This window comes from Hyalella azteca, unplaced genomic scaffold (genome assembly GCF_000764305.2).
Source record: "Hyalella azteca isolate HAZT.00-mixed unplaced genomic scaffold, Hazt_2.0.2 contig15757, whole genome shotgun sequence".
Lineage (NCBI taxonomy): Eukaryota > Metazoa > Arthropoda > Malacostraca > Amphipoda > Hyalellidae > Hyalella > Hyalella azteca.
In genome coordinates this window covers 38,977-65,105 of record NW_025945596.1, presented here as the reverse complement: position 1 = coordinate 65,105, position 26,129 = coordinate 38,977, and the positions used below count along the sequence as shown (strand labels likewise).

At 36.9% G+C, this 26,129-nt stretch overlaps 1 protein-coding gene across 5 annotated transcripts in view; it reads right to left on the bottom strand.

Annotated features, from left to right (window-relative positions):
* Positions 1 to 5,068, bottom strand: part of LOC108677003 (sodium-dependent neutral amino acid transporter B(0)AT3) — a 63,165-nt gene extending 58,097 nt beyond the window's left edge. For all 5 annotated transcript variants that reach the window (XM_018165147.2, XM_018165149.2, XM_018165148.2 and 2 more), the window contains exon 1: positions 4,649 to 5,068. In XM_018165147.2, the coding sequence (XP_018020636.1) occupies positions 4,649 to 4,901 (253 nt within the window). In that variant the 5' untranslated portion in view covers positions 4,902 to 5,068. The remainder of the gene's footprint in view (positions 1 to 4,648) is intronic.
* Between the last annotated feature and the right edge of the window lie 21,061 nt (positions 5,069 to 26,129).

The window sequence follows — 26,129 nt, the reverse complement described above, 5'->3', positions numbered from 1 at the left end:
AAGTACCGGGTTGAAGTTGTCCCACTTCAAAATGGAGTACACGGTGATAAGATCAAAAATGCATATGCGACATTAATGAGCATTATGTCTGACGCAATGAATGGAGGAAGTGCGGTTGCACGGGATATGGCATTTGATGTCTCAAAAAAGTGATGCAATGAAATAGATTGTAATTTCAGCAGAAGCCTGCAAGCATCATACAATAAAAACTTGAAAGCAGAGAAAACTCCACAAAAAATCATAGTATCTTCAAAGAAAACGTTTCGGAGTCGAGCTCCATCGTCAGTTCGAAAATTCTACACAGATAAATCACTAATTAATACAGTAAAGATTACAACAAAAACCTAAGCTGTAAAACCTACCTATTTACAATTTCAAGTGGGTAAGAGCTAAAAGCTAAATTCAAACTAGGCCTCTGTTTAAAAATATACAATAATTCTAACTGGAACATCGCACTGCTCGGCATGAGATTTGGTGCGTGTCAATGATCATACGAACACGCGCCATCATACAAATGGCGCGTGTCAATGATGTTTCAAAATAAACAGTTCTAGTTAACCATCTGAAGAGAAAATTAATTCGTTATTAAAAGAATATCATTTATACAGTATATACAAATTAAAAATTACAATAAATATTAATACCATGCATGCACATTTTGTGTTTATTCATGAATATACGAACAATTTTCCAAGTTGTGGAGCAGTATCAGGCATATAAATTGGCGTATAATGATGACATGTTTAAATTCATAAGAATGTAACAATTTGCCATAAAAACTAAATATTTCAAGTTAAAAGACAAATGATTGCCATCTATATTTTTGAGCCAACAAGTGCTACTGGGTGAGTGATGCAACGAAACACGATACAGGAGATATATACATATCTTGCAAAATTGGCGGGGGTCGCTACTCAAATGGTAAAAAGATGATATTCGTTTCCGATAAGGTAAGTAAAGTGGAACACTCGATCACTGGAGACATATCTGAAGGTCTTCTCATGAGAAGAAAGACTACCTCAAGGTTTAACATTCGCATGATTATATATGTACTAAAATACGAGTCATCTAAAAAATTTACACTCATTGCATGGCAGACATTGTGTGATACATGTTTTAGTCGTTCATCACTCGACCCTCCCAACCTATAACGTCAGCTAGTTCAAAATGATGGAAATTCTAAAGCGAATTGATAATCTTTCATTACTTGAGTGAGTTTACCAATGAAATATGAGTAATTCAACGATGTTTGGCTTCTTAGAAAAACGTCTTCAAAGGGCAATTGACGCGGGCAATCTTCGAAGGCGGGCTTAGAAATTAGCAAGGCAGGAATTTGTAGCAAAAGCAAGGAATACATTTTAACGAATTGTATTCGTTAAATATTTTAATTTATTTTCAACAATTTCATATATTTCATTGAACGTTTCTTAGGAGCAATTTTTCATGTGCAAAATTGCGGTACAATTAAAGAACTTACTCCACCAAATTTGATATAAATATAAGTACTAGCCTTCCAAACTCCCTCCAGCATTTGCCTGAATGATGTAGTCACTCTTCGTATTAGGCTAGGTCGGCTGTCCGGTCAGCAGATCTTCAGATGCCGCGCTAAGCAGGTCTCACCTCAAGGTCCCAGCATCTTGCCTTCAGCAGCTTATTACGCAGCACTGCAGTTTTGATCTTGGATTCTTGGTACACTCTCATTTATGCGCGCGCTCATTTGTGCTTTTTCGCGATTTGCTTTTCCCGCTTTGGCGCTCATTTGTGCTTTTTAGCGATTTGCTTTTCCCGCTTTGAGTGAACTGCACACTAATTAACGGGAAGGCAGTTATAACGAGCAGCACGCGGTGCAGGCCGGCTTACTCATCTTGGCGGGTGGCATTGCTGGATAGATAGATCCAATGAAGTGATTAGATCTTCGTACTGAAGTGATGGCCTGTAGAAGGTGAGATCACGATTCTACTTATGGAGTGATTTTCTTCGCAATCCAGTAAGGGATAAGTTACCGATCATCTAAGCACGTTCAATAAAATAAAATGCTTCAACGTCTTTGATAATTTCAAACTTGAATATTTATAATTCCAATTTAAAGTATCTCCTGCAAATTCTAAATGTATTTCGTCCGTGGAAACTTTCTATGCTTTGTCAACAGACCTACAGTGGCACTAAAGTCGGAAATGCTTGGTAGAAGCCAGGGTCGGAAGTCAACGAAGTCCTCTGCCAAGTAGTTGCATAAAATAGTCGTCGAATACCTTGACTTCAGTAATTTTTCTCGTAATATTGTGCACTTCAGAAGCACTTACTAAGCTTCCGTTTAATAAATTCAAATTCCAAGTTGTTCAACGCGCGGGCTCGCACGCAGAACGACACGCACGCAGCCGGCCTGAGCGCGCCTGTTATCAGGAGGAGATAAAAGCGTCCGCTGAGAGCTTCTATATCATCGTCTATGCGCCGGGTCCCGTTTGCTATTTTCCCCCTTTTTGGCATCGTAACTAAATGCAAACTTATTGCTTGCGTAAGTCGAAACCCTACGCTCACAGTAATATAATTTAGAGCTAAATTATTTTAAAATTATAATAAGTAATTGAATGCGAAGAAATTTCATCGGTCAACACGATCACTAAAAGAAATTAGAAAGAAACCAATAAACTAATTCATTTATTTCAGATGAAAAGCGGATTTAGTTTTTCCGCAGACCATAGATGGGAAAAGAATCGCGTCTTGGCGGAACTGTTATTTTTCATTATAAAATAAAGTTTGTACTGCTAAAATAAAATAAGTTTCATTATTGAATAACTAGCAGACTTCAAAGCACAGCAAGTCTCCCGCCGTTAATTCATCCTTGATTTACAATGGAGCAACGAGGATACGTGAATACAATATTATTAAGTAAATAACTCAAGCTGAGGATCTTCGATCCTCGCAGGGATACTCAGGATCTTAAACCTAAAAAGGTATTTAAAGCCAAGATATTTCAAAACCAATTTTAGCCGAAGGTCTCATCGGATCTCAGAGAAATACTTTGGCTCAAAGTAGATATTAAAAAGATTTCATGCATATACTAATGCCAGTTCATGTGAGTTTTCGAATTAAAGTAGGAATAGTATTGTCCGTAAACGGGGAAATTTTGTATGCTTTCACAGCAAAGAGTTGTACTAAAATGTATTATGTTACTAAATTGTACAACATAAACTGTTTAAAGATATTGTTACCTGTATTAGCGTGCGTTGCAAATGAAAGTACAATAGACACATAAATAGCACATCAGTTCATGGTTTATCCTTGAAAAGCCACAGTTAATAATACAGCTACTATAGAGGCTTGATCTTGAGCACATTCACTAATTTATTGCAAGCTGAACCAATCTTTAGCAACTTCAAAAGCTTCATTGACAAGACGAAACAGATAAACAGCAGCTCGATTGGGACATTAATATCGGATGCATGTACCAAAGAGAAGTTCTCTTGCGTGGTTGCATTCAAGTCGATAGAACCTCAAATAAGATCAAATGACGGCGTCCGAGGTATGTTCTTCGTTACACAGCCATGAAAGGAGGAACAGAAAGAACTACTGATCGATGTGGTCACTCCTTCGCTTCTTCTAATCTCAGCCAGAAGACGCTTGAGAGTAGGTCAAAATTATTGCAGGCTAAAACTTATATGATGAATAAGACACAATATTTTGTCACACTTGTTTTGACAAACTTAAAATAATGTGTTGGGATAAAAAATATTTATTGAAATTATTTACCAGTGCATCATTATCGACTTGAGAAAGTCACTATAGCGCTTGATCGAAAAATAGGGTACTTCTGATGCAATAGCTGAAGCTAGCATCTCTGTCTCAAAATAATTCGGTTTATTGTGGCAAAATATTAATGATATTTTCAACCACCGATTATTAGTTACCATATTTCTAAGCACATGTTACTTCCTGTTGAGTTTCACACACCCGAATACCTTGTTGTTTCGTAGCTAAACTACATAGCTACAAGCATAGCTAAACATACAAACTCATTCTCTAATTCCAGCTGTAGGACGACTTGCAGTAACCATTCATGAGTAAAGACGTGGCACCATTTTCGCAACTATTTGTTAACGAAACACAGGCAGAAGTCATCGTGAAAACCAGGGCCGTGGAAAGTCTCTGGTTTTGCGACTCCACATTGCGATAGGTCAGCTCATCAACGAGGTCATAGTAAAAATTGTCGAAATATATCATGATTAATCACGAAGTTTAAAAGACACGTGAGGCAAGTCCGTATGTTTTATGTCATAAACACGCATTTTATTGATGCCATAAAACATGATATTTTTAATACGTATTTATTGCATCAAACACGCATTTATAAATTTTCATTTTACTGAGAATAAAATGAAAAATAATAAAATAATATAAGATCCAGCGAAAGTCTCCCGTTTTCTCCTCACATGTAAAATGCTGACAGAGAATGCGAGAAAACCTCGAGTTTTCAAGCAAGCAAAATTACACAAGACCTGCAGGTTTTATTTGGTTTATAAAATGGCAGAAACCAATAGCATGAGTCAAACTGAAAAATTAAAGTCCAACGTCCAAAAATCTTAAATTTGAGAATATAAAATCAGAAAATTAATCCTTTTTGAAAGTGACTTTTCCGTACGTAGGTACTCACCTCCTCCATCCTGCTGCACAAGATATGGAAACCTCCAGACGTTGCCGAGTCCCACCGACAGTGAGACACACGACAACATGAACTGAGTTTTCGATCCCCACGCAGCTCGTTCAACCTCTGCCACCGGCACGTCCAGAGTCACCATGCCACCCTCGTCGTCGTCTTGACGAAGAGGCGAGAACTCAACGTGGACGTCATTGTCGTCCAAGCCTAAACTAGGCTGGAGACCCGCCGATCGCTTGGAACCTTCCATGTTCCGGAGATTCGAACTCCAACACCCAAGCTAATTGAACGATGATTAGGTATGATCCACTCAGCACCGAGTTTGTAAAGGTTCCGTCCACGTTTCAATATTTTAAACAAAATTAATTAATAAAAGAAGTTCTTTAAAAATCTGAAAAATTTGAAACCACAAATGCTGATGTGAGAATTTGTTTACGATTTCATTTGTGAAGATGATGCAAACTTCAATATTGGACGTGGAGCTGCGTAGAGCTAAATTTAGATTTTAGTTTTACAGACCAATGAGACCATATCCAGACATTCCAGAGAAAGAAGTTTGTACATTACGGAATCTTTGAAGTTTCATGTACCAAATGAACTACAAATTTTTTTGAGAAAATAACTCGGCAAACCCCGTCTTTCATCATATACCTACCTACTCATATAGGCTAGCTAGTTGCAGATAAATCAACGTAATTTTGAACCATTCAAATTTCCCAATATCATCTGAGCATCTAGATCTACTAGGTGGTCCTAGTCGCTCTTTATTATGAGTAAATGAGGTCAATTTTGCTTTACAAAGGAAAACTTTTTCGATTCGGTGAATGGACAAAATTTATATGGCTTCAGTCAGTTGACGAGAATGGAATCATCCCCTCGGTATTGGTGGTTTAGACATTTTTGTGTAGATACTTCACTAGTTACAAAAACTTATCCAACATGCATCCGATTTTAATACTGATTCTCTCAGCATTGAGAAGACATACCGCCACGTGAAAATAACTTGAACATGACTACGAAAGAGAAATAGGCTAAGTTATGAAAATAATAATTTTAGAAGGGGCTCCAGCATTCTTCCACGCATCATAACGCATGGGCTTTAGTGCAGTGCATAAAACAAAAAATAGTTATATGTAACAGATAAAAATGCGTGCAAAATAAGTTTCTGTGTTTAATATAACTACCTACATAATTTCTTATTAAAAAATATTTCGACTAACATGTGACAAAGTGAAGGTAAACGCACTCGCGCCGGTAGATAAAGGAGCGGCACACACCGCCATTACACACGTCCCAGCTCACACTGTGCCTGATGCTGCGCGCCGCCAAGTCGTAAAATCCGCGCGCCAACTAGCAACCGATAGTGAACGTGGCGTTCTTCGAAGGCGTTATTCCTTATAAATTTGATTTCGACAGACGATCTCTGGCTAAATGAACTCTATATCTGCATCCAAGCAGTAATATGACAGAGATAACCTAAGAGCAATGAATGATATCATACCAAGACGTGAATCTACGTAGCGTTCAGCGATTACCGCTTACTTGTTTATATATCTCATATATTTCAGTAGCACGCGGGCTGGAATACCTAATTTCAACTTTACCTGTTAGTTAATTTTATGTGAATAGGTGAATAGTCAATTTGTCCTTTAAAATTATTGGGCCGGATGCAACAAACATATCACGTTCTATTTGAAAGCGAATTTAATAGTAGATATACTTTCTTACATAGCTATCATTTCTTGCAATTTTAGTTTTTAAAGGCCATATATAGAAGCGAGCATTTTCCTAAAAGCGATGCTGCAGGGTGGTGTTGGTTTGGTCGTTACTTGACTGTGAAGGTAAATTGTTTGCGCGGTGAAGCAAATTTTTGGCGCGAACAGCTGGAGCTTGACACACTTTTTCTTACATGGATTATCTGGGACACGTGATGGGACAACGGTGATTTTTTGAGGTGCCCAGACAAGCACCACACAGTTCTCTAAATGTATCCCAATATAAAATTAATATAAGTTTTCCCAAGTTGTGGTAGCGAACTACTGGTGGTGCTCGAGGGCTTTGCAGATGGTAGTAGGCAAACTTTGAGATCATGAAAGATGTTAATTTAGGTATTATATACTTGATAAAAATGTTTACTACATAACTCACGATAAGCTGACAAAGTTTTAGCGACTGTTATTAGACACCCACCTGCTCCCAGCGGCCAACCGTTATATTCGAACATTGCCCATACTTTATGCTGAAATTATCAGTCCATTAAGTAGAATAAAATACTGCCAATTAATGTATTATACATTCCTAAAACTTTATTCATTACTCGCTTTATTAGTTTGTTTGAAGCCTACCACTGGAAATCTATATATGTATATATAACGGCTGTTGAGACCCAAAACCACTATACCAAAGAGGTCGGGATATTTCCTGAGAATAATATTTTGTTTTATAGCGGAAAGAACATGACATTAAAAATGGGAAGAGGGGGTTGAACTAAAAGAAAAGGGAAATGTGATTATAACCTTGTTTATGTAAAATTTATTTAATATCAAAAATGACTGGTTTTTGAATGAATTTTAAATTGGGTGTAAACTGAGAGTTTCATTCAGTGACGGTTTTTCTTTGATTAATTTCACCTAATCTCTATCTGAAAATAAAACTCCATCAATACCTTTTGAACAGAATAAAATGAAATCTATTTGCTCACTCACAATTCCAGATAATAATTGGGAGCGCAGCCATAATTGTGTGCAGGGAACTAAGTTTTAGCTTACCACAAACCAGCACACGCCCGTAAAATCTCTGAAGTGAACGAAGTCTTAGGGGGAAGTGTAAGTGACCGGTGCTGTACATACAATGCCGCTGCTCATACGGCTTGTAGAACCTCTAAGCATCATTCGACTAGTGTCATATTATGCTTAATAATTTCGTAATGAATAATGTATAATCCTTTGACAGTATTCCTTAATAGTCTACGTTAACTTTCGAAAATGTAACACTTAAATAAAAAATTTACATTAAACTCCAAATTTTGGAATAATTTTTCTTGTCTTTAGAGGGAATTGAAAAAAATTAATTGAAAAGTCCCATGAAGAGGACTCATTTGTCGGGTAAGCATAAAAGAAAATCATAGTCGGGCAACGAATTTTCCAGAATTTGATTTTTCGCACAGCCCTAAATTGCAAGTGGCTGATATGCAGCATTTGTGAGCCACGCTGTTGGGGACTATTCAGTAAAGTTGCGATCGTTAGGACTACGAAATCTTCGAGAAGCACGCGAGGATCACAAAAGGTAAACTATATCTTATCACAATTCACCTTTAATCAACATAAAATTCTGAAATTCATGAAATTCTGGCAAGGGCTGTTTGCACAATTAGATTGTACCTGTGTAGTCAGTACTGCGCACTATTTTACACTGCCTTTTATGTCGTCGTCTTACGGTAGTTTTCTGCACAAGCAGAATTAGGCTAGTCCTAAAATTGTTTGACGTCAACGAGCGGCCGCCAAGATAATGCGCGTACCAACCTAAGCAATATTATTGATAGTGGCCGCATTAGTCTTTCATATATGGTTTTAGGATCGTAGCCAAAGAAAAATTTGCACATAATTTTCCTAACAAAATATCGAATTGAAAGAAAATTGGTCTGAAGCAGTGATACAATCAAGTTGAGTCATGCAGAGAAGTAAGAGTTTTCAAGCCATCACGGTGTGAGAAGAGACCAACAATTCTAGGGACACGGTTGCTTTAGTTTAGAACATCACATGCACTAAAGAAAGGCTTTGAGAGGGATAACCACACGACGCATTAACATGCTATTAGTATAAGAACAACGTAAATAACTCCTCAGCCTTGATTGGTTGAAAAGAACGCACACGCCTCCGAGCTCAACAAATCATAAGCTTGCACGAGTGTTCTGTGCGTCACACCTACCCTGCTGGCCAATCATATGACCGACTTAAATATTTGTATTACTGTCCCTTGACGTGACCTGTCATGTGTCTACAGTTCTTTTTTATGTCAGGCTAAAAGCATAGAACATTTATTTAGGTTTATGTTCATCTTTCGCCTGCTTAGCTCGTCCTATGCTACCGGTTCTCAAACACGTAATTTTCGCAGGAAAAAATTTCTATAAACTTAGCCCGACAATCAAATTGAAGTACAAGCATGGCTAACCAAAAACCTACACGTGTTCGTTCAATAATAGTAGAGCGGGAGGAAGCATATGCACGGCGCGAAATATAAGCTCGGATGAAGAAGAAACCATAGTTGCTAAATTCAACCAAATTTGGAATTGTTCAACCACTACAGTTTCAAAAAATACACCCATACGATATTATTTAAATATTTATATCGAGAGAATATAGTTCTAAAAATTCTTTTGGTGTGTGATTTTGAGACACTGAATTTAAAGTGACTAACTTGGTGTGTGATATGAATAATAATGTTTTGGGAAAGTTCCACTGGCCCTTTACTGTATTCGCATCATGTAATGGAGCGATGAACATGTGTGTACAACAAATATATATTGATGAGTGGTTAGAAATTACAGTCTTGTAAAGCGAAGGATCATTTCTGAAGTAATATGTTAGAGACTGAAAATAAGTTTCTACTTTACATACATAAGATTAGTGCAAATCGCATAGTCTTAGAAATGAGCAGCCTTTTTAGAAATGAACATGTTTATTGCATGGGAATTTTGACATATATGTTTTTTTCGATGGGATTTCGACGACATTATATTTACAGTCTAAATTCTCTTTCATTGTCATATTGATAATTTTCCTAATATTGACTTTACACAATCTCGCTTTGGCAATAGGCATTTATTGCACGCACAATAACAAAGCATCTGCATTAGAATATTGGAGTGAGCAAAAGCGCACACATATACCTGTAGGCTATTATAAGTATACCTATTGAACTATTGTTATAGGTATACCGACTCACCATGGTTGCCAGATGGCCTAAAAATGGCTAAGGCCGAGACAAAAAAGGCCTATTATTCAATATTTACTAGTAAATTTGTAGGTTCCGGTCCAGAAATAAAATTGTATTTTTTCTTTAATTTAATGATCGAGGAAGTGCACCATCATAATTTTTTCCGGCCAATGTAATTAAAAAAAAACAAATAGCGGAATTTGTCCGGAAAAAGATACCCTGCCGTACTAAACGTGTTGAAGGCCGAAAGAACCGAGAAAAGCGTTGTGAAACACGCGATGCGTTCGACTGCACCATTTTCGGCGATTTTCAAAACCATTTTGTTTTAAAAGAATCTTTAGTCACAATATGTTGTTTTACGAGATTTAACTTTCCAAGCTCATGATTCATTATACTGTATGTTTAAAAAAGCTGCTCTCAATATGATTGATACGTTGTTAACATTTAGTTATGAATGGTTAATCTCAGCTAATGCACTCCTTTTGTAATGTCGAAAATAGAAAGTAAGAATTAATAAACATTTAGTTCAAGTGATATTTATTGTAATCTCATATTATGCAGTAGCCATTTCATTAGGCGTTGTCTATGCCTAGGGCTACCTACATTCCTGCGTTATATTTAATATTCCGTATTATTTATGAACATTCAAGACCGAATCGACACTTCAGCGAACTCCCCTGCGAACCCGCCTGCGAACTCGAATGCAAAACCTAACTTCATTTTCAACGCAAACACCCATAAATCCATAAATAATGAACGGATTTTATTCAAATTTGAAATATAAGTAGATAATATCAGTAATTTGTGGACGGAATATTTTCAGATTTTTACATCAATAACTTTTTTATTAATACGGAAAACCTAACTTCATTTTCAACTCAAACACCTATAAATCCGTCAATAATGAACGGATTTTATTCAAATTTGAAATATAAGTAGATAATATCAGTAATTTGTGGACGGAATTTTTTCAAATTTTTACATTAATTACTTTTTTATTAATACGGAAAACCTAACTTCACGTTCACCTCGCAGGTTAGGTCCAAGTCAGGTCAAGTTTCAGTATTTTGTAGCATTAGAAAAAATGGTAATGATGTAAAAATCTGAAAAAATGCCTTCCACAAATTACTGATATTATCTACTTATATTTCAAATTTGAATAAAATCCGTTCATTATTGACGGAATTGTGGGTGTTTGAGTTGAAAATGAAGTTAGGTTTTTCGTATTAACAAAAAAAGTTATTGATGTAAAAATATGAAAAAATTCCGTCCACAAATTACTGATATTATCTACCTATATTTCAAATTTGAATAAAATCCGTTCATTATTGACGGATTTATGGGTGTTTGAGTAGAAAATGAAGTTAGGTTTTGCATTCGGGTTCGCAGGCTTTTCGCACGCGAGTTCCCTGAAGTGTCGGACCGGTGCATTCAAGTCCAGTCTTAAATACTCTTAAACGCTGCGTTGAAGACCATTACGATTACAAGCGAAACTACGTCGTGAAACTATTCATTATAGTGGACACTAAAAATCAAGTGCCTACTGCTGACAGACTTCCTCAAATGATTTCGGACACTTGAATCAAATTTAATATTGAATTCAACTATTGGTGCATCTTATACGTGGGGACCTCATTGAAGTATACAAATATACTCATGGCTTATACAAGGTCCCAGAAGGATTACTAGAATTTGAAACAAGAACCAATATGGAAAGATCGGGTTCCAAAGGCCGGATCCCTTGTGAATCAAGTCACGAAAAGTTCAAGAATCGGCAACAGGCCATGGGCCTATGTCTTCAACGCCGACACTTCTATTCTATTCTATTCTATACTTGGACAAGTACATCTGTAAATTAGAAGTTTTCAGAAAATATTTACAATTCGCCTTGTTATGTATATCTACTTGACAGTTTTCTATGAAAACACCGACATCATTATACAGAAAACGAAATATGTTCACAATGAATACTGAATTCATTTATATCATGTATTCGTGTTTTGATCTGATTTTTTTTGCTAAAAATAATGTTTCTGATAACCAAGATTCATTGAAAATATAATTTTCTGCCAAATATGTAAAGTTCGTCTGCATGAGCACTAATCTAATAAAATAGTCTAACACTGTCAATCATTATAGTGCAATAGCAAGGATCGTATAACAGCAATTTTAGATGCATACTGTATGAACGAAAATTTTTGTCCAAATAATATTTTGTTTTAATATGGGGCCTCGATACAGTTCATTTCTGCTGTTTACTGTAGTTATGGTTAAATAATTTTATTCCGATTGCAGAAAAATATTGTAGCAGTAACTAAAATGCTGCATATACCACACTCTTAAAACATAGGGCAAATCGAGAACCAATGTGATTAGTTTAGTTTGGAGCGACGTATTCAAAAAATAAATTACATTAGCAATATGAAAATTGGTTTTATCTATAAATGAAACAATGTTTATTTACTATTGGACACTAAATTTTGTCATGTTTGAGCGAGCCGCGGAAGCCAAAAATTTTTCTAACCAGAATGTAGAGATGAGCAATTACTGAATTAGTATATAAATGATTGCCGAAGAATTTCTGTCCAACCTTAATATTTGGTTATTTTTCAACCCGTTTCAGCCTTTTCGGAAGACTCCTGTGTAATTTTAATGATATGTTGGTCAATTTGAGTAGGTCTCCGAGATAAATTTGAAAGTAGTCACGGAGAAAAAAAAAGTGGGTACATATTTTGAATGTGCAAAAGCAACCTGCTTTAATTGTGAAGAATTTCATGTAGTCTCAACGAAAAGCCTATGCCTATGAGGAAGACTAACGGTCCAATAATTGGGACAGAGCAAAGAGGCTTGTCGCTGGAGTTGCTAGTATGTGCTTCAGATGGGTCGACAAGTTTAGGCACAGCGTCTCGGCATTGTAGTGTCACAGTCACCGCGAACACTATGGATGGGAGTTTAGACGAAAAATTATTCATCATTGTCATCCACCCCCCACCCAGCCTAAAGTGTAGGGGTTGGAGGGAGAGAGGGAGAAGAGAATCGCTCAGTTAGTGTTGGGGGGCAGAGGGAGGGGAGTAGGGTTTCCAGTTGGTAGCTACCATACAAGTGAAATAGTAGCGTGGTTGATTATGCCTGCAGTGAGCAGAGTGACAAGTGAGGCACTCACTTTCGAATTTCGCAAGCTTTATTTATATCAAGAGCAACAAGTTACCAGCCAAACAGTGAAAACGTGAGTAAGAAGGAGTGCGGTATCTCGATATAGTTTAAGCTATTGTCGGTAGATGCTTTCGGCAACTATTTGACGGTTAGTCAATAACGGTTTTTAACGGTTTTTGATTTCCTGTCCGCTCCGAGTATTTGAATTTGGAATGATAGATTGTCGCTTAGTTCATTTGATCACCAGACTTGGTCGTTTGTTGACGTGTGTGTTTCTGGTGGCAATATTGACTGACTTAATTGTCCTCTCCTCCGGTTTCGTAAGTGATGACTCCACATGTGCTGCGTTTATTATATTTATATCAGGCATCAATGAAGATTGCGTTCATGTTGATTTAGAATCCGTTTTTAAAAATTATCTGAAGGGATGGGCAAAATTTCAGAGCTACGAAATTGAATATTTTTTAGATGCCAATTAGACACACGTGCCTATAGAAGACGCACGCTTATTTAACTTTAAAGTTATTTTATATTATATATATATATATATGTATTATATTTTTATATTATATATATATATTTTTATCTTTTCTACAGAGTTTCAATTCACGAAAACTGTTTCAGGTTCTTTGGTTGCCATTTTCAATAACAACATCAACCAAAATATTCTAAATTCTGTATCAAAAAATGAATAGAAAGAAATGCGGAGCTGTTCGCAGCTCGATCTTGTCCTCGGGGAAAACGATGGGAATTAAAATACCAAGACCCGGTCAATCCGAGACCCGAAAGTAAAGAAATAATCGATAGACTCGCGGGAGAACTACGGGTTACTCGCTTTATTATTGGCTTGGAGCTTGATGCCATATCTGGCTATGTGGAATTTCATTATCCCGTTCGCATGACTGTGGTACAAGGAATTCTGCCTTGCACGTGGAAAATCGCTTATGGCACCCCTTCGCGCAATTATATGTACTGCAGTAAGAGCGGCAATTATAAGACTTTTGGCGATTTTTCAATTGAACATGAGAAGGAAATGGGCTATGCAATCATCGTAAAACATTTGCTAGATCCAGACGAAAAGTTGCGCACATTGCTAATGCCAACGTATGTGCGAAACAAACGGAACTTGGATGGAATTGTTGCAACATTACGTGAGTTGAAGATACGGCATGAGTATTTTGCAGAACTGTGCGGCAGCCGGCTAAGACAGTGGCAGAGCGATTGCCTTCAACACGTCATTGGACAGGACTGCACGAAGGTATGTTGGTACGCTGATTCTCATGGAAACACGGGCAAAAGCATCCTATCCAGGATATTCACTTTTCTTTTTCAGTTTGATGCGTTTGACGGAACCTGCTTCTGTCGTGACATAGCTAAGCTCATCAGCGACAATCCTCGAGGGTTTGTGTTCGACGTAAATAGGAGAAATAGGACCAAAGCGAATAAATTCTTTTATCAGACTCTCGAGAGCATTAAGAACGGCATGTTAATAAATAAAGGATTGAGGCGCATCTTCAAAAGAGGCGTGCCTGTAGTAGTGTTTGCAAACTTCGAACCGGATCAAAATAAATTGCCTACTCACAAGTGGTGTATTCACATTATGGACGCACAGCATCAGCAAGGTCATTCGTCTGACAGCAGAAATAATGCCAGCCCAAGTCCTAGCAGCAGCTGCAACGATAGTGCCGGAAATTTATTGCCTCTGCCTCTTGCACCTGTGCCACCTCCAAAATGGCCGGCAGTCTTGGAAGAAGCCTCACAGTTGGATGTTACTGCCCCACACATGAATAATGGTAGAACTAAAACTAACTGTAAAATCAATAACAATAATGCGGCAGGAGGAGATTATCATGCTGCAGGTGCCGATGTTGCCCGACTTCAAGCTTTTGAAACGAGTGATGAAAGCGTCGTAGCCGCTATCATACATGTTGACGATGGTGATCAAGTTGTAGCAGAAGCGGTAGAAGAAAGAGGCGAAAAATATGGAACGTTGAACCGAGACAGAAATAATATGCATCAACAACAACAAACAAGAGAGATTTATTTGCCTTCTTCACTGACTAAGAATAATAATCAAACAGCTAATGCTGTGAGCGTCAAGCAAGTCAACTTGATTTCGCAGGCAATTAATCGACCTTAAGGGGACCGTCTACCCTCCGTAAAAACTTCTACAGTTATAATCCGATCATCGTGAAACTTCACATACACACGTAAAATCTAAAAAAATAACATTTGTTCCTATATTTTTTTTTGAAAAAAATTGAAAGAAAACGTGAAATTCATAGAAAACGGCTAAAAACGGGTACTTTAGAAAATCTATCTCCTCCTACAAATATCATCCTACAACATCGAGACACGTATCATTCTATTCGTAAGGACCATACCTATCGACTCTAACATCACTTTTCTCATTTTCCCCATAGTTATATTTTTATGCGCATTTTTCCCATTTTTCTCATTTTTTACCCCTCCCTCTCCCTTCTCCCCCATATATAAGACGAACCATACATAAATTCCAAAAAATGATGTTAGAGTCGATAGGTATGGTCTTTACGAATCGAATGGTATATGTCTCATTGCTGTAGCTTGAAAACTGTAGGAGGAGATAGGTTTTCAAAAAGACAAAAAACGAAAATTTAAATAGTTCAGGGGAGCCAAATAAAGTAAAATTCATTGAAAACAGAAGAATATACCCAAAAAAGTCTTGATATTGTAGCCCAAGCTTTCCCATTGCCAATTATTTGCATTCAGGGTACCAGCAAGCGTCTTTAGACCTATTTATGTCAAATTTAACGTGAATAATAAGCTATAAATTACACTTTTTATATATAAATATATATATATGACATATTCATTTTACATAACGTTACAACTGCATTCAGCAAAAACTATTGCACGTACATCAATGGTAGTAGCTTTGTTGAACGCGTCTTGTTTGTAGCTTTCAAACGAGTGCAAACACTTTGCAATTAACCTAAATAATGACATATAAATACCATTTATAAGTAAATAATGTAATAAAATGTTCATTTTATAAAAGTTTAAGACTGCATTACACAAAAAATTTTGCATGTACATCAATGGTAGTAGCTTTGTTGAACGCGTCTCGTTTGTAGTTTTCAAACGAGTGCAAACACTTAGTAATTAACGAAAGTAATGATCTATATATACAGATTTAATTCAAATAAATTTTTGTACATATTGTTAAAAAATCTTCATTTTATATATTTTTAAAATTGTCTTACGCAAAAACTATAGCACGCACAGACATGCGGTAAACTGCGTTAGATGCGCTTTTCCAGCAGCTACAAAATGAGTCAAGAAAACGGAAAAGCCAAAATTTCCGATTTTTAGGGTAGACGGTCCCCTATTAAGAAGGAAGCTAAATCAATTTGCGATGATTAAATGATCATCTGTAGCAACTAGCAATTACAAAGCATTATCCACAAGAATTCTATTTTTAGGGCAGAACAGAAACTACTAGATCTAGCTAACGACATCGCTGTGAGATGACGCTGCATTGGTTGATTTACTTAGTTGATTCAAATCAAACGAATGGATTGAACAAATAATTAAAGTACAACAGACATTCTGTGATATGCCGCTGGCTTAGAGAGGCGCCCATCTTGACTAAGTGACATACAACTTCACATAACAGCTTTAGGAATGAAAAATAATTAATGATATTCTCAGAAACAGTTTTTGCTACCTCATAAAACCTCAATCATCCAGTAAATGCCCATATTTCATATTTGACACATAGAAACACAGAAATAAATTTGGCAGCGCTTCCGTTGTTGCCGATCCAAACATCAACTGCGCGCGCATCGGGTGCGTCAGTGCTGCCGGACTTGAATTTTCCGGAATTAGCAGGCAATTCGATAATTTGCATGCTGCGATACGCGTTTAATATTATATTTACTCTACAGGTTATAGTTACTCACTCGAGCTCCTCGGTCAACGATATATTGATACTTTTTTACACGTTCAAATGAACGTGACAATTGAATAGTATTATGTATATAAGTTTATTATGTGTGCTATATTCCTTCGTTAGTATTACATTAATTCAAGTCTTTAATTTGCCTTTATTCATGCTTTTCTGCGCTGGTCCGAACTTGTGACATGATTGCGAATCAATAGGCAAGGGCTAGCATGACACACAGTTTATAATTTGTTCATTTATTCATTTATTATTCGTTCATTTATTATTCGTTCATTTATTATTATGGTTATTCATTTCTTATTTTGATTCATCCTTTATTTGCGATCATTGGTCAAATGTCTAGGGTCACTGAAAGCATATATATTGATTTGTCCCAACATACTGGTGTCCTGACTAGGATATTAAAATGACAAACGATTGCTATCCTCTACTATATCAGGGCGCCAATTTAGTTCATTCGCCTCCTCCAAAGAGCAAGAAAGACGGAGGATGGTTCGAGTCCGAGAAGAGGTTAGCAAGGCTATACTAGGAGAAACCAAAGCGTATTTCCAGTAATTAATATTAATAAATTATACATATTAATTGTACATGACCCCCTTCCGAATATTCGAGAGATCTTGGGAGGACTGACAAAGTGTTCTGCCTCTTGCTGGTATACTGCCGTCCAAAATGCTGAATTGGTGAGAAATCTCTTATTTCGGCTATTTTGTGTTATCTATTATCGACCTTCTTCTTTATTCCAATCAAATTTTATTTTTTTTTAATTTATGGTCATATAGACGTTGGACAAGAAAAGTATCATAGTATAGTATAGTATCTTCGGCATTAAAGAATAGGCCTGGATAGGCCTGTCGCCGATTCTTGTACTTTTCTTGACTAGTTCGCAGATCTAAAAGACTGGCCTTTTGATCAAATCCTTCAACGATAAATCGATAAAACGATAAAAAAATTCATAAATCATTTGTAATCGTAGTCTATCAACGTTAAAGTCTCATGTACGAAAAAATATTTCATTTATTGCTCATAAATTGTTTTGAATTAAAATAAATCTAAACATGGATCTCAGAACCGACGAGCTGATTCAGTGCACAATCCGCGAGAAGTTCAGGCAGTGCACGGTGCTGACGGTGGCCCACAGACTCAACACTATCATGGACAGCACAAGAGTGATGGTGCTTAGTGACGGAGAAGTCAAGGCAAGTAAACGAGAATGGGTTTGAAAAGGTTCAATTAATTAAAATACATTATTAGGGATTAGCTTTATTGTTAATAACGGCATAAGGGATTACGAGAATAACAGGATTTGGGAAAATACGATTTCTAAAATAGCAGGAGTTATAGATCCTGCCCAAGCAAAGCTGAGCTAATCTGCTAGTGATAAATCATTTAACACAATCTTAAATCTACCCGACAAATAAATTCAATAAAATTTATTCAGTTTCTGTCAATTCATTTAACAAAACTGAATTAACTCAAAATATTTACTTGAACTTATCAAATCCTGTTGGATTTGCATATTCTTGACATCTTAATTTCATTCGATCCAATCTTGCCGATGAGGCTGGCTTAAAATAATTCAACCTAATATGATGATAAGATGCACTGTATATGATATTTGCTGGTATTTACGCTACATGCTGCTATATGGTAAGTGAATGTGGATTTACAACTTAAATAATCCATTGATGATAAAGTCATGTCAATCGTTTTAACTTGACGTATCCAAGTTTTTTGTATTTCATTTCTCCTGCCTTTCTTCTTAAATCATCAAACTGGTGTCAACCCCTGCTACATACCATCGCCACCTGCATTATCCATTCATCCATGATCATTCAATCCATGCTACATACAATCGCCACTTGCATCTTATATTCATCCTGGCCACAAATAGCAAAAAAATCACCAAATTGCGGCTCACACACGATGTAAAATAAATCAAGGAGTTTTCGCTCCTATTCATTTAAAGAAGACTCCGCCATTGTTGAATTTTTCTCTCGCTATGAAATTACTGCGAACAAATAATTTAATTTACATTCTAATTTCGAAGCCGGAGTCACCATAATTTTCAGCAGTTATTCACCAGCATTAAAAACTTATAACTAGTCAGTTTTTTAACAGTTTTTCTGAAACTTCTTGTCACAGCAAGCTGTTCCATGACACAAGTTAACGTCATTGAACATTTATTCCTTGACACAACTTAACGTCATAGAACAGTTCTTTTGAAACTGGGTTATGACCCAGTTAATAACAGCAATTACCTTCTCCGATGTTATTCGGATCCGCGCTCTAAACTATTACTATTTAAAATGGGTCGACGTCATAGAAAATTATTGCGCTTAGGAAAGGCCTATAAAAGTGTATTCCATAATAGGTTAGGTACTACTGAGAGGGAGGACTATTGGAAAGTTTTCAAAACACTATTCAAAAAATAAAAACCATTTCCCGGCATACCGTGCAAATTCAGATTTATAGCACATTCCAAGCTAATTTGGACTGATACAGGAATCAATAACAATCTTCTGTATATTTTTAATCCAGGTCATTTACAATTAAGATACCAGAGGTGGGCAGTAGCGCGCTACATGTAGCGGCCGCTACTATAGCGGCCACTATATTTTCGGTAGCGGTAGCGGCGCTACATTTAAGGCAATATAGCGGTAGCGGTAGCGCCCGCTACATATTTAAGTAGCGATACGAGGTTTTGCCGCTACAGCGCTACCGCTACATTTATAGATAAAGCCTTTAGATTTTAAATAACTGTAACTTTTATTTACTGCATCTAACCCTTACTAGTTCGGTTAGGTTAATTGCAATAAAGTTGCATTGATATGTTTTGAAAATGTTTTATTATCATTAAATGTTAATGAGTCGATCCCAATAGCAGAACAATAAATATTTAGATATTTCCAATCATTTTGGCCGTTGTAGCGGCTAATGTAGCGCGCTACATTTTACTGTAGCGGTAGCGGTAGCGCTCGCTACAATCTAGTGGGTGCAGCGGTAGCGCCCGCTACATTTAGAGCATGTAGCGGTAGCGGTAGCGCCGCTACATTTCAAAGTAGCGCTGCCCAGCTCTGGATATAACTGATAGAAAATACAATTACTAAGCTGAAAAAGATTATTTTGCTTACACATTCAGCATTAATTTTGTTCATTTTACAGAAGAAATGTATGTTATGCAGCAAAAATTTAATGGACAAACTGTTACGCAAAACTAACCTCCTCTACGTGGTTCTCTAGCAAATAATGTATAAAGAACATGTGCCTACACAAACTCAATGATTTTCAAAATAACTTTTATTACATCAACTTTAGAAGTCAATAAATTTTGTCCCAGTTTTCCTCTCGTTTCATTCAGAACATAAAACTTGAAGGTAAATAATCATTTTACATAAAATTATCTCCAATCACACTGCTATCAATCAGTATATAGACGTTAATTGGTGTACGATATTCACGATGTTCGACATTGAGCACCGAGATTTGTACATGAATTTCATTTCACCGAGTAATCCAATCCTTGTCCCGCCAAGTTTCGCCTTGCTCGAAACCAATCCTTGTCCCGCGACAGGAGCTGGACTCTCCCCACACGCTGTTGCAGGACCCAGGCTCGCTCTTCTCGCACCTCGTACGTCAGGCAGACCGCGCCCCGGTGACGCACCTGCACAACATCGCAGCCGCGGCACACCAGAGACGTTGCAATTAGCCGTGTGTGAAATGATCCGTTAACTGTCTGTTCTCTGCTGTAGAGTTCATAATACATCAACTAACATTCTTTCAAACTGAATGCACACTTTTCAACCTCTGAATGTTGTATGTACCTAAATTTACTTTTGAAATTCCAATCACATTGGTGGATTTGGAAGATTAAGATGAAACACGTTTATCAACCTGCCGTATGCAAGTTGAAAATGCTTTAGCATCAGAAATGATATGTTTTCGTATAGGGTAGTTTTTTATTTGTTCCATGGTCAAATTTAGTCTAGCTTTTATATAAATTTCCAGTTTGAAGTTGAGTTATCATCCCTCTTAAAATTTTTAAAACAATATAAACTGTGGAAAGCGAGCTGTTGTGAGTCAGACTGAACCGTTTCTTCCGGTAGCTAAAAAAATAAATATAGGTAATGCTTAAGTGCTGCCATTCAATCTCAATAAATTAATCGTAGAAACAATCAGGCAGTAAAACTTACCTGCTGCTCCCACCGTTATCTCCAGATACAGTTTGAAATAAACCCGTATGTGGCTACCACTCTTCCACAGTTACGGAATACATTGTAAAGTGCTCCTATACCTACTAAACATGAAGCAAGTCATCGATGGCACTATCTTGAATACCGGGCATTTTCCTGGGTCTCGAAATTTCATTTGTGCTGATTCGGTTGTCGTGTCAGGATCTCGGCCCATCGCCCCCTTCCCCTCCAGAGCTTTTATCAGAAATCACCAATCATACCAGGCCACAATTATATATCAATTTGACTTGATATATTTTACAGAGAGCCAGGATGAACCAATAACTTAATTTGATTACCTATTTGGCCCCAATTTAATATAATGCTGCAATTTCAGTCAAAAATGCTGCTAAATGCATGACAATTTTCCGAATATTCGGCTCATATTTACTATTATTATGACACCAATTTATTGTACCACGTTATATTCGATATTTTCTGATGTCTAATAAAGTATGTCTCGTTTACTTTCTTCTAAAGAAATCACCATATTGAAAAAAACTCATATGACCGATGTATTTAGTAAAGGAAGACATTTTCTCTGAAACAATTTCTAACTTTATGACAACTAAATAATTTTATTGAATGTGTTTACTTAATTCAAATGGTATTTGTTTCTGGAATCATCATCACCTCCATGTCAGCCGTCATCTGCATGGAGGAAAATTATCAAGTCCATCAGTCAGAAAACGTCTGCTCTGAATGGCCTCAATGGCGGCGGGAATTATGAACTGGGTTAGACGAACCATATGATGAATTATCCAGTAGACAAGCAAAAATTTTTTCTACAGTGTCAAAAACAACTTAAATTAAGTACAAATAAAACCTTAGATAAGATACCTGCTCCAGAGTTTGAATCGGTGGTAACAGAAGTAAATGCGTTCATCGAGCTTCTCACCTACAGGATGATCAATATTTATCAATAAAGGTTAAACCAGAGGCGTCGTCAAAACTCTCTTAGGAAGTCTTTAGCGCCCTTAAATTATTTAATATTATTAATAACAATAAATAATATAATGCTTATATTTTAAAATAAACAGAATTAACAAAACTCAGACAAATTTAATATAAAGCGCCTAAATATAAGTTTATATAAATAACCCTGCAACTAGTCATCATCACCTTATATACGATCATACATCTTTGGAGGCGCCAGGTGTTATTCCCGATAACTCGGGGAGCAGCTTCCATAAAGCCTCGCCAGTTAAGTGAGAGCACTTAGTCTCTATAGTGAGCTTACGAGGCTGCATGCACTGTTCTCAGGTGCGAGTGTATTGTGGTGTTGATATTTAATTAGTGTGTATTTGGATTATTTTAATATTATTTGATGCTCAATTTACTTCAATGTTTATTTAGTCGAGTTATTTTTTATTTGGGGCAGAGTGGAGTCCCTTCTTGCATGCCGTCATATGCATGCCTCTCGCCTGGCGCAAGCATATCAGTTTCTCCATAGAATAGTTAGGTTTTGCTAGCGATAATGCTAAATAAAATTAAATGAGAAACGTATTTCAATAAACCAAAGACATTCCAATAAACCAAAGACATTCATACAAAGAGCTAAGACCCCTTGTTCTTAAAACCTAGGGACGCGCCTGGTTCAAACAACTGAATTTGTGAAACGAAATATAAGGTTACATATATAAGGCCTAGCGGTTACAGTTCAGAGTACCATGATTGGAGCAGAGAAGCGCGGGTTCGATCCCAGCTCTGTGCGCCAGTTTCTGGTCAGAATTGGCAAGGAGGCCGGGCGGTTAAGCACAGCAGAATTGTAGCAGTGCATTGCGAGTTCGAGACCGCAAAATGCTGTGAATGTTCTGCGACGTTAAGAATCGGTGACAGGCCTACGGCCTACTAAACGCTGAAACCGCTATTTAATTTTTAATTTATAAGGTTCGAACAAAAAATGTAAGTTGTCGCTGTAAGTGTAAGCTATCGTTGTAACACATATGGAATATGCGAATTAAATGAGAAACGTATTTCAATAAACCAAAGACATTCCAATAAACCAAAGACATTCATACAAAGAGCTAAGACCCCTTGTTCTTAAAACCTAGGGACGCGCCTGGTTCAAACAACTGAATTTGTGAAACGAAATATAAGGTTACAGTGGAGGAATAATTGAAGCTGGAGGAATAATTGAAATTTCATTTATTCAATTTACATTCCATTGTAATCAACGGTACGCCGAAGACGTTAGGAAAAGATTTGCACGAAGCTGATCGTTTAAAATAAACCTATAAGAAATTTTTGAGGCTGCTGCAGCATCTTATGGCAGCTTCCTCGACTTGCCAGGCCCTAGCGGTTCTCGGCCAAATCGCATCATTCTTTCTTCTGCTAATGCACCTCACTTATGGTGCCTGCAGGCCGGTCCGCAATACTTCAATTTGCTCTGAAAGTCGTAATGAGAATAAAATGAGTCTAACACTGACTTGGGGAAGAGCACTCTGACTGGCAGGAGCATTCATGCTCTAGTCAGTTTTTCGCTATGCGACCAGTTTTTTCAGTCAATTTTCAAAAATTTATTGTTTGCACAAAAAAAATTAATTAAAAGTTGGAGGCAACTAAAAAAACCCCTGGTTTAATAAAATATCCCTAATCTTCGAGTAAATTCATTCGAAAATCAGTGACCGGCATTCTTGGAATGTGCATGATGTTGCAACGACCAGCCACATACGTGACGGGCACAAGAGTTTATGATAACGTACTTGTCCATATGGTCGCATTCCTTCTGCTAAAATCTTTTTTAAAAAATACTAAGCTCTTTAAGAATAATTGTGTTTTTATCCGAACTTCAACTTTGTTCCGGTTTTCTTACTTGTATTTCACATTTCTTCCTCTGCATTTCAATTCCCTCCGAAATAATATTGCAGCCTTTATGCAAAATATTTTAAGGTGATTGAAAATATGGCACCACCCTGGAATATTGCTCTGAAATTGTGGATAGTTAAATTACTATTGTGATTCATTGAATAATCCGAGTGTTTTCAGAGCGTCAAATTTTTTGAAGGAGCAGTCGGGCGGGGCTTTCAGAACCCTGTCGCGCTCCAAAATTCATTCGTTGTAACTAACTTATCCAGGTGCGCTATGTTGGTAAATTGATAACTTGATGTATAGCCGTTTAGTGAAATTTTTATTTTATTATTACGAAGTTCCTCCATTTGTGTGAGGTTGTTTCGTTTTTCTGCAGTATAGTGTTGAATCGGGTCAGTTTATATTCAAAACAACCTTCCAGCGTTGCTGCCAAGAGCCGAACTAAATTGAAAGTACCTTCGACTTTTGTATACATGAAGGTGTGCTTCAACAACTTAATTCTCAAGCTGAATGAATTGAAAGTCCGGTATTAGGCTTAGAAATTCTAAGTTGTACCCTTTAATATTCGGGGCTAACATTGTGCGCTTGAGACAGGTTAGTCACTCATACTCAAAAGATCGCACACTTATAGTAACTTGGTTGTAATTCTGGGCTAAAATGAAATGTTACAACCGTGTAGATAACTTTAGCTACTGAACACTAATGGTTGGTAGATGTTTTTGTAACAGTTGAAATTAATTTAGAAAATAGATAAAATTATATTTAGATCAAAGATGAGCTACTTTGAAATAGCAGTCCAACTAAATTGAAATCCACCAGCACTTGTCCTCACAAGTCATTATTTTTCTCCTTGGGAGGGCGTGTGTGGGAGCGAGTGGGAAACCTTGTGGGTTTGGGACCGAGGGAGGCGTGTGTTGGTGGCAAGGCATATAGTTCGGCCAGTCCCTTAAGAGTGCGAGACTACCTCTTGATCCTAGAATCCCGTTAAACTTCTACCACCAAAAATACTTTTATTTTATCTTGTCGCTCATGATCCCATCTCCCACTGTCATAAAATTTCTTCGCTAAAACTAAACCGATCAGCACCCCGAACGTACAGAATTATAATACGCTTTTTATTATAACTTTTCAAGAATTATTTACTCTTATTTTAAACTTCAAAAACGCTTCGCGTTATCGAATTTTGAACACGACTTTCCCAAATTCTCAACGACGCTTCATCTAAATAAGTTACGTGGGTCTGAAAACATGTTTGTCCTGTTTTACACAGTCTTATTATTTTATCACTCTAATCTTAATACACCTGTTTAGTTGGCTCTATGATTTTAAACGCCTGCACGCATGACAGAATTCACAATACAGAAACATCAGGGTGGTCGTGATTTCCATCCTAAAAGCAATATTAATGTACACGAATAAATTACTGTATTTTATGAGTATTATATCTTGAGAAACATTTTCATATTACATCAGTTGGGAGAATGCCAATTAAACAACAAGGCTTAATTTAATTAATTTCTGATCTAAAATGGAATTATGATCACGCACCAACTATTGCCGCATTCAAATTTTAATCTGGCTGGGCGAGGCGGATTCTTGAACTGTACACGCTTCTTTCTACTTGAGGACATCTGTGCCAATGTCTCCACGTAATCTATAATATATATATGCTGTTCAGTGCAATCCGGTTTGTTGAGTGCAAACACGGCAGCTGCACTGAGCTCGCCGCACTCGAGTCGTCAGATCAGCAGTTGGCCTTCAAATCTGGTGACGTATCGTCGCGCGTCTTCGCCTCCCAAAAAATCCATATGAAAAAAACTGCAAAAACTTGGAGGAATATTTTACTTCTATCAGAGTTGAAATGACCAAATTTTGCGACGCTTACATCGTGGTGAACTTTTGTTTGAAAAGTAAGCTATTCCAAAACAACGTTGAAATGCAGCTTAAATTAAACTGTAAGTTAAACTTCTGAATTACTTGAAAAACTTCCGAAAAGAAGAAATTACTTTCAAGCAAACGTCAGCGTCGATGCGATAGTGTTGGTTCAAAAAAGTAAATGTTTTTTTATTTATTAACGTAGAACTGTCGACGGAATTCGATAAAAATACAGCAATGGAAAACCGACCTTTTTTTAATTGTTTAACTCTGGTGATTTTTTTGTCCCAACAATTAGTTTTGGTTTTCCCGGAATCAATTCGATGGTTTATTTTGGCTGCTAATCCAAAATTAATCAATACACCATAGCTTGAAATCAACTTGTAGTTGACTTTTGACTCAGTCCAGGCTAGGCACTCAACCAAGCCTTGACAATGAAGATCGACACAGGGAGCTGTTAACTATGATTTCGTCTCTTATTATAGCATTAGTTTGTTGCAGTTCATTACGAACTCTTAAAAGTTCGTAA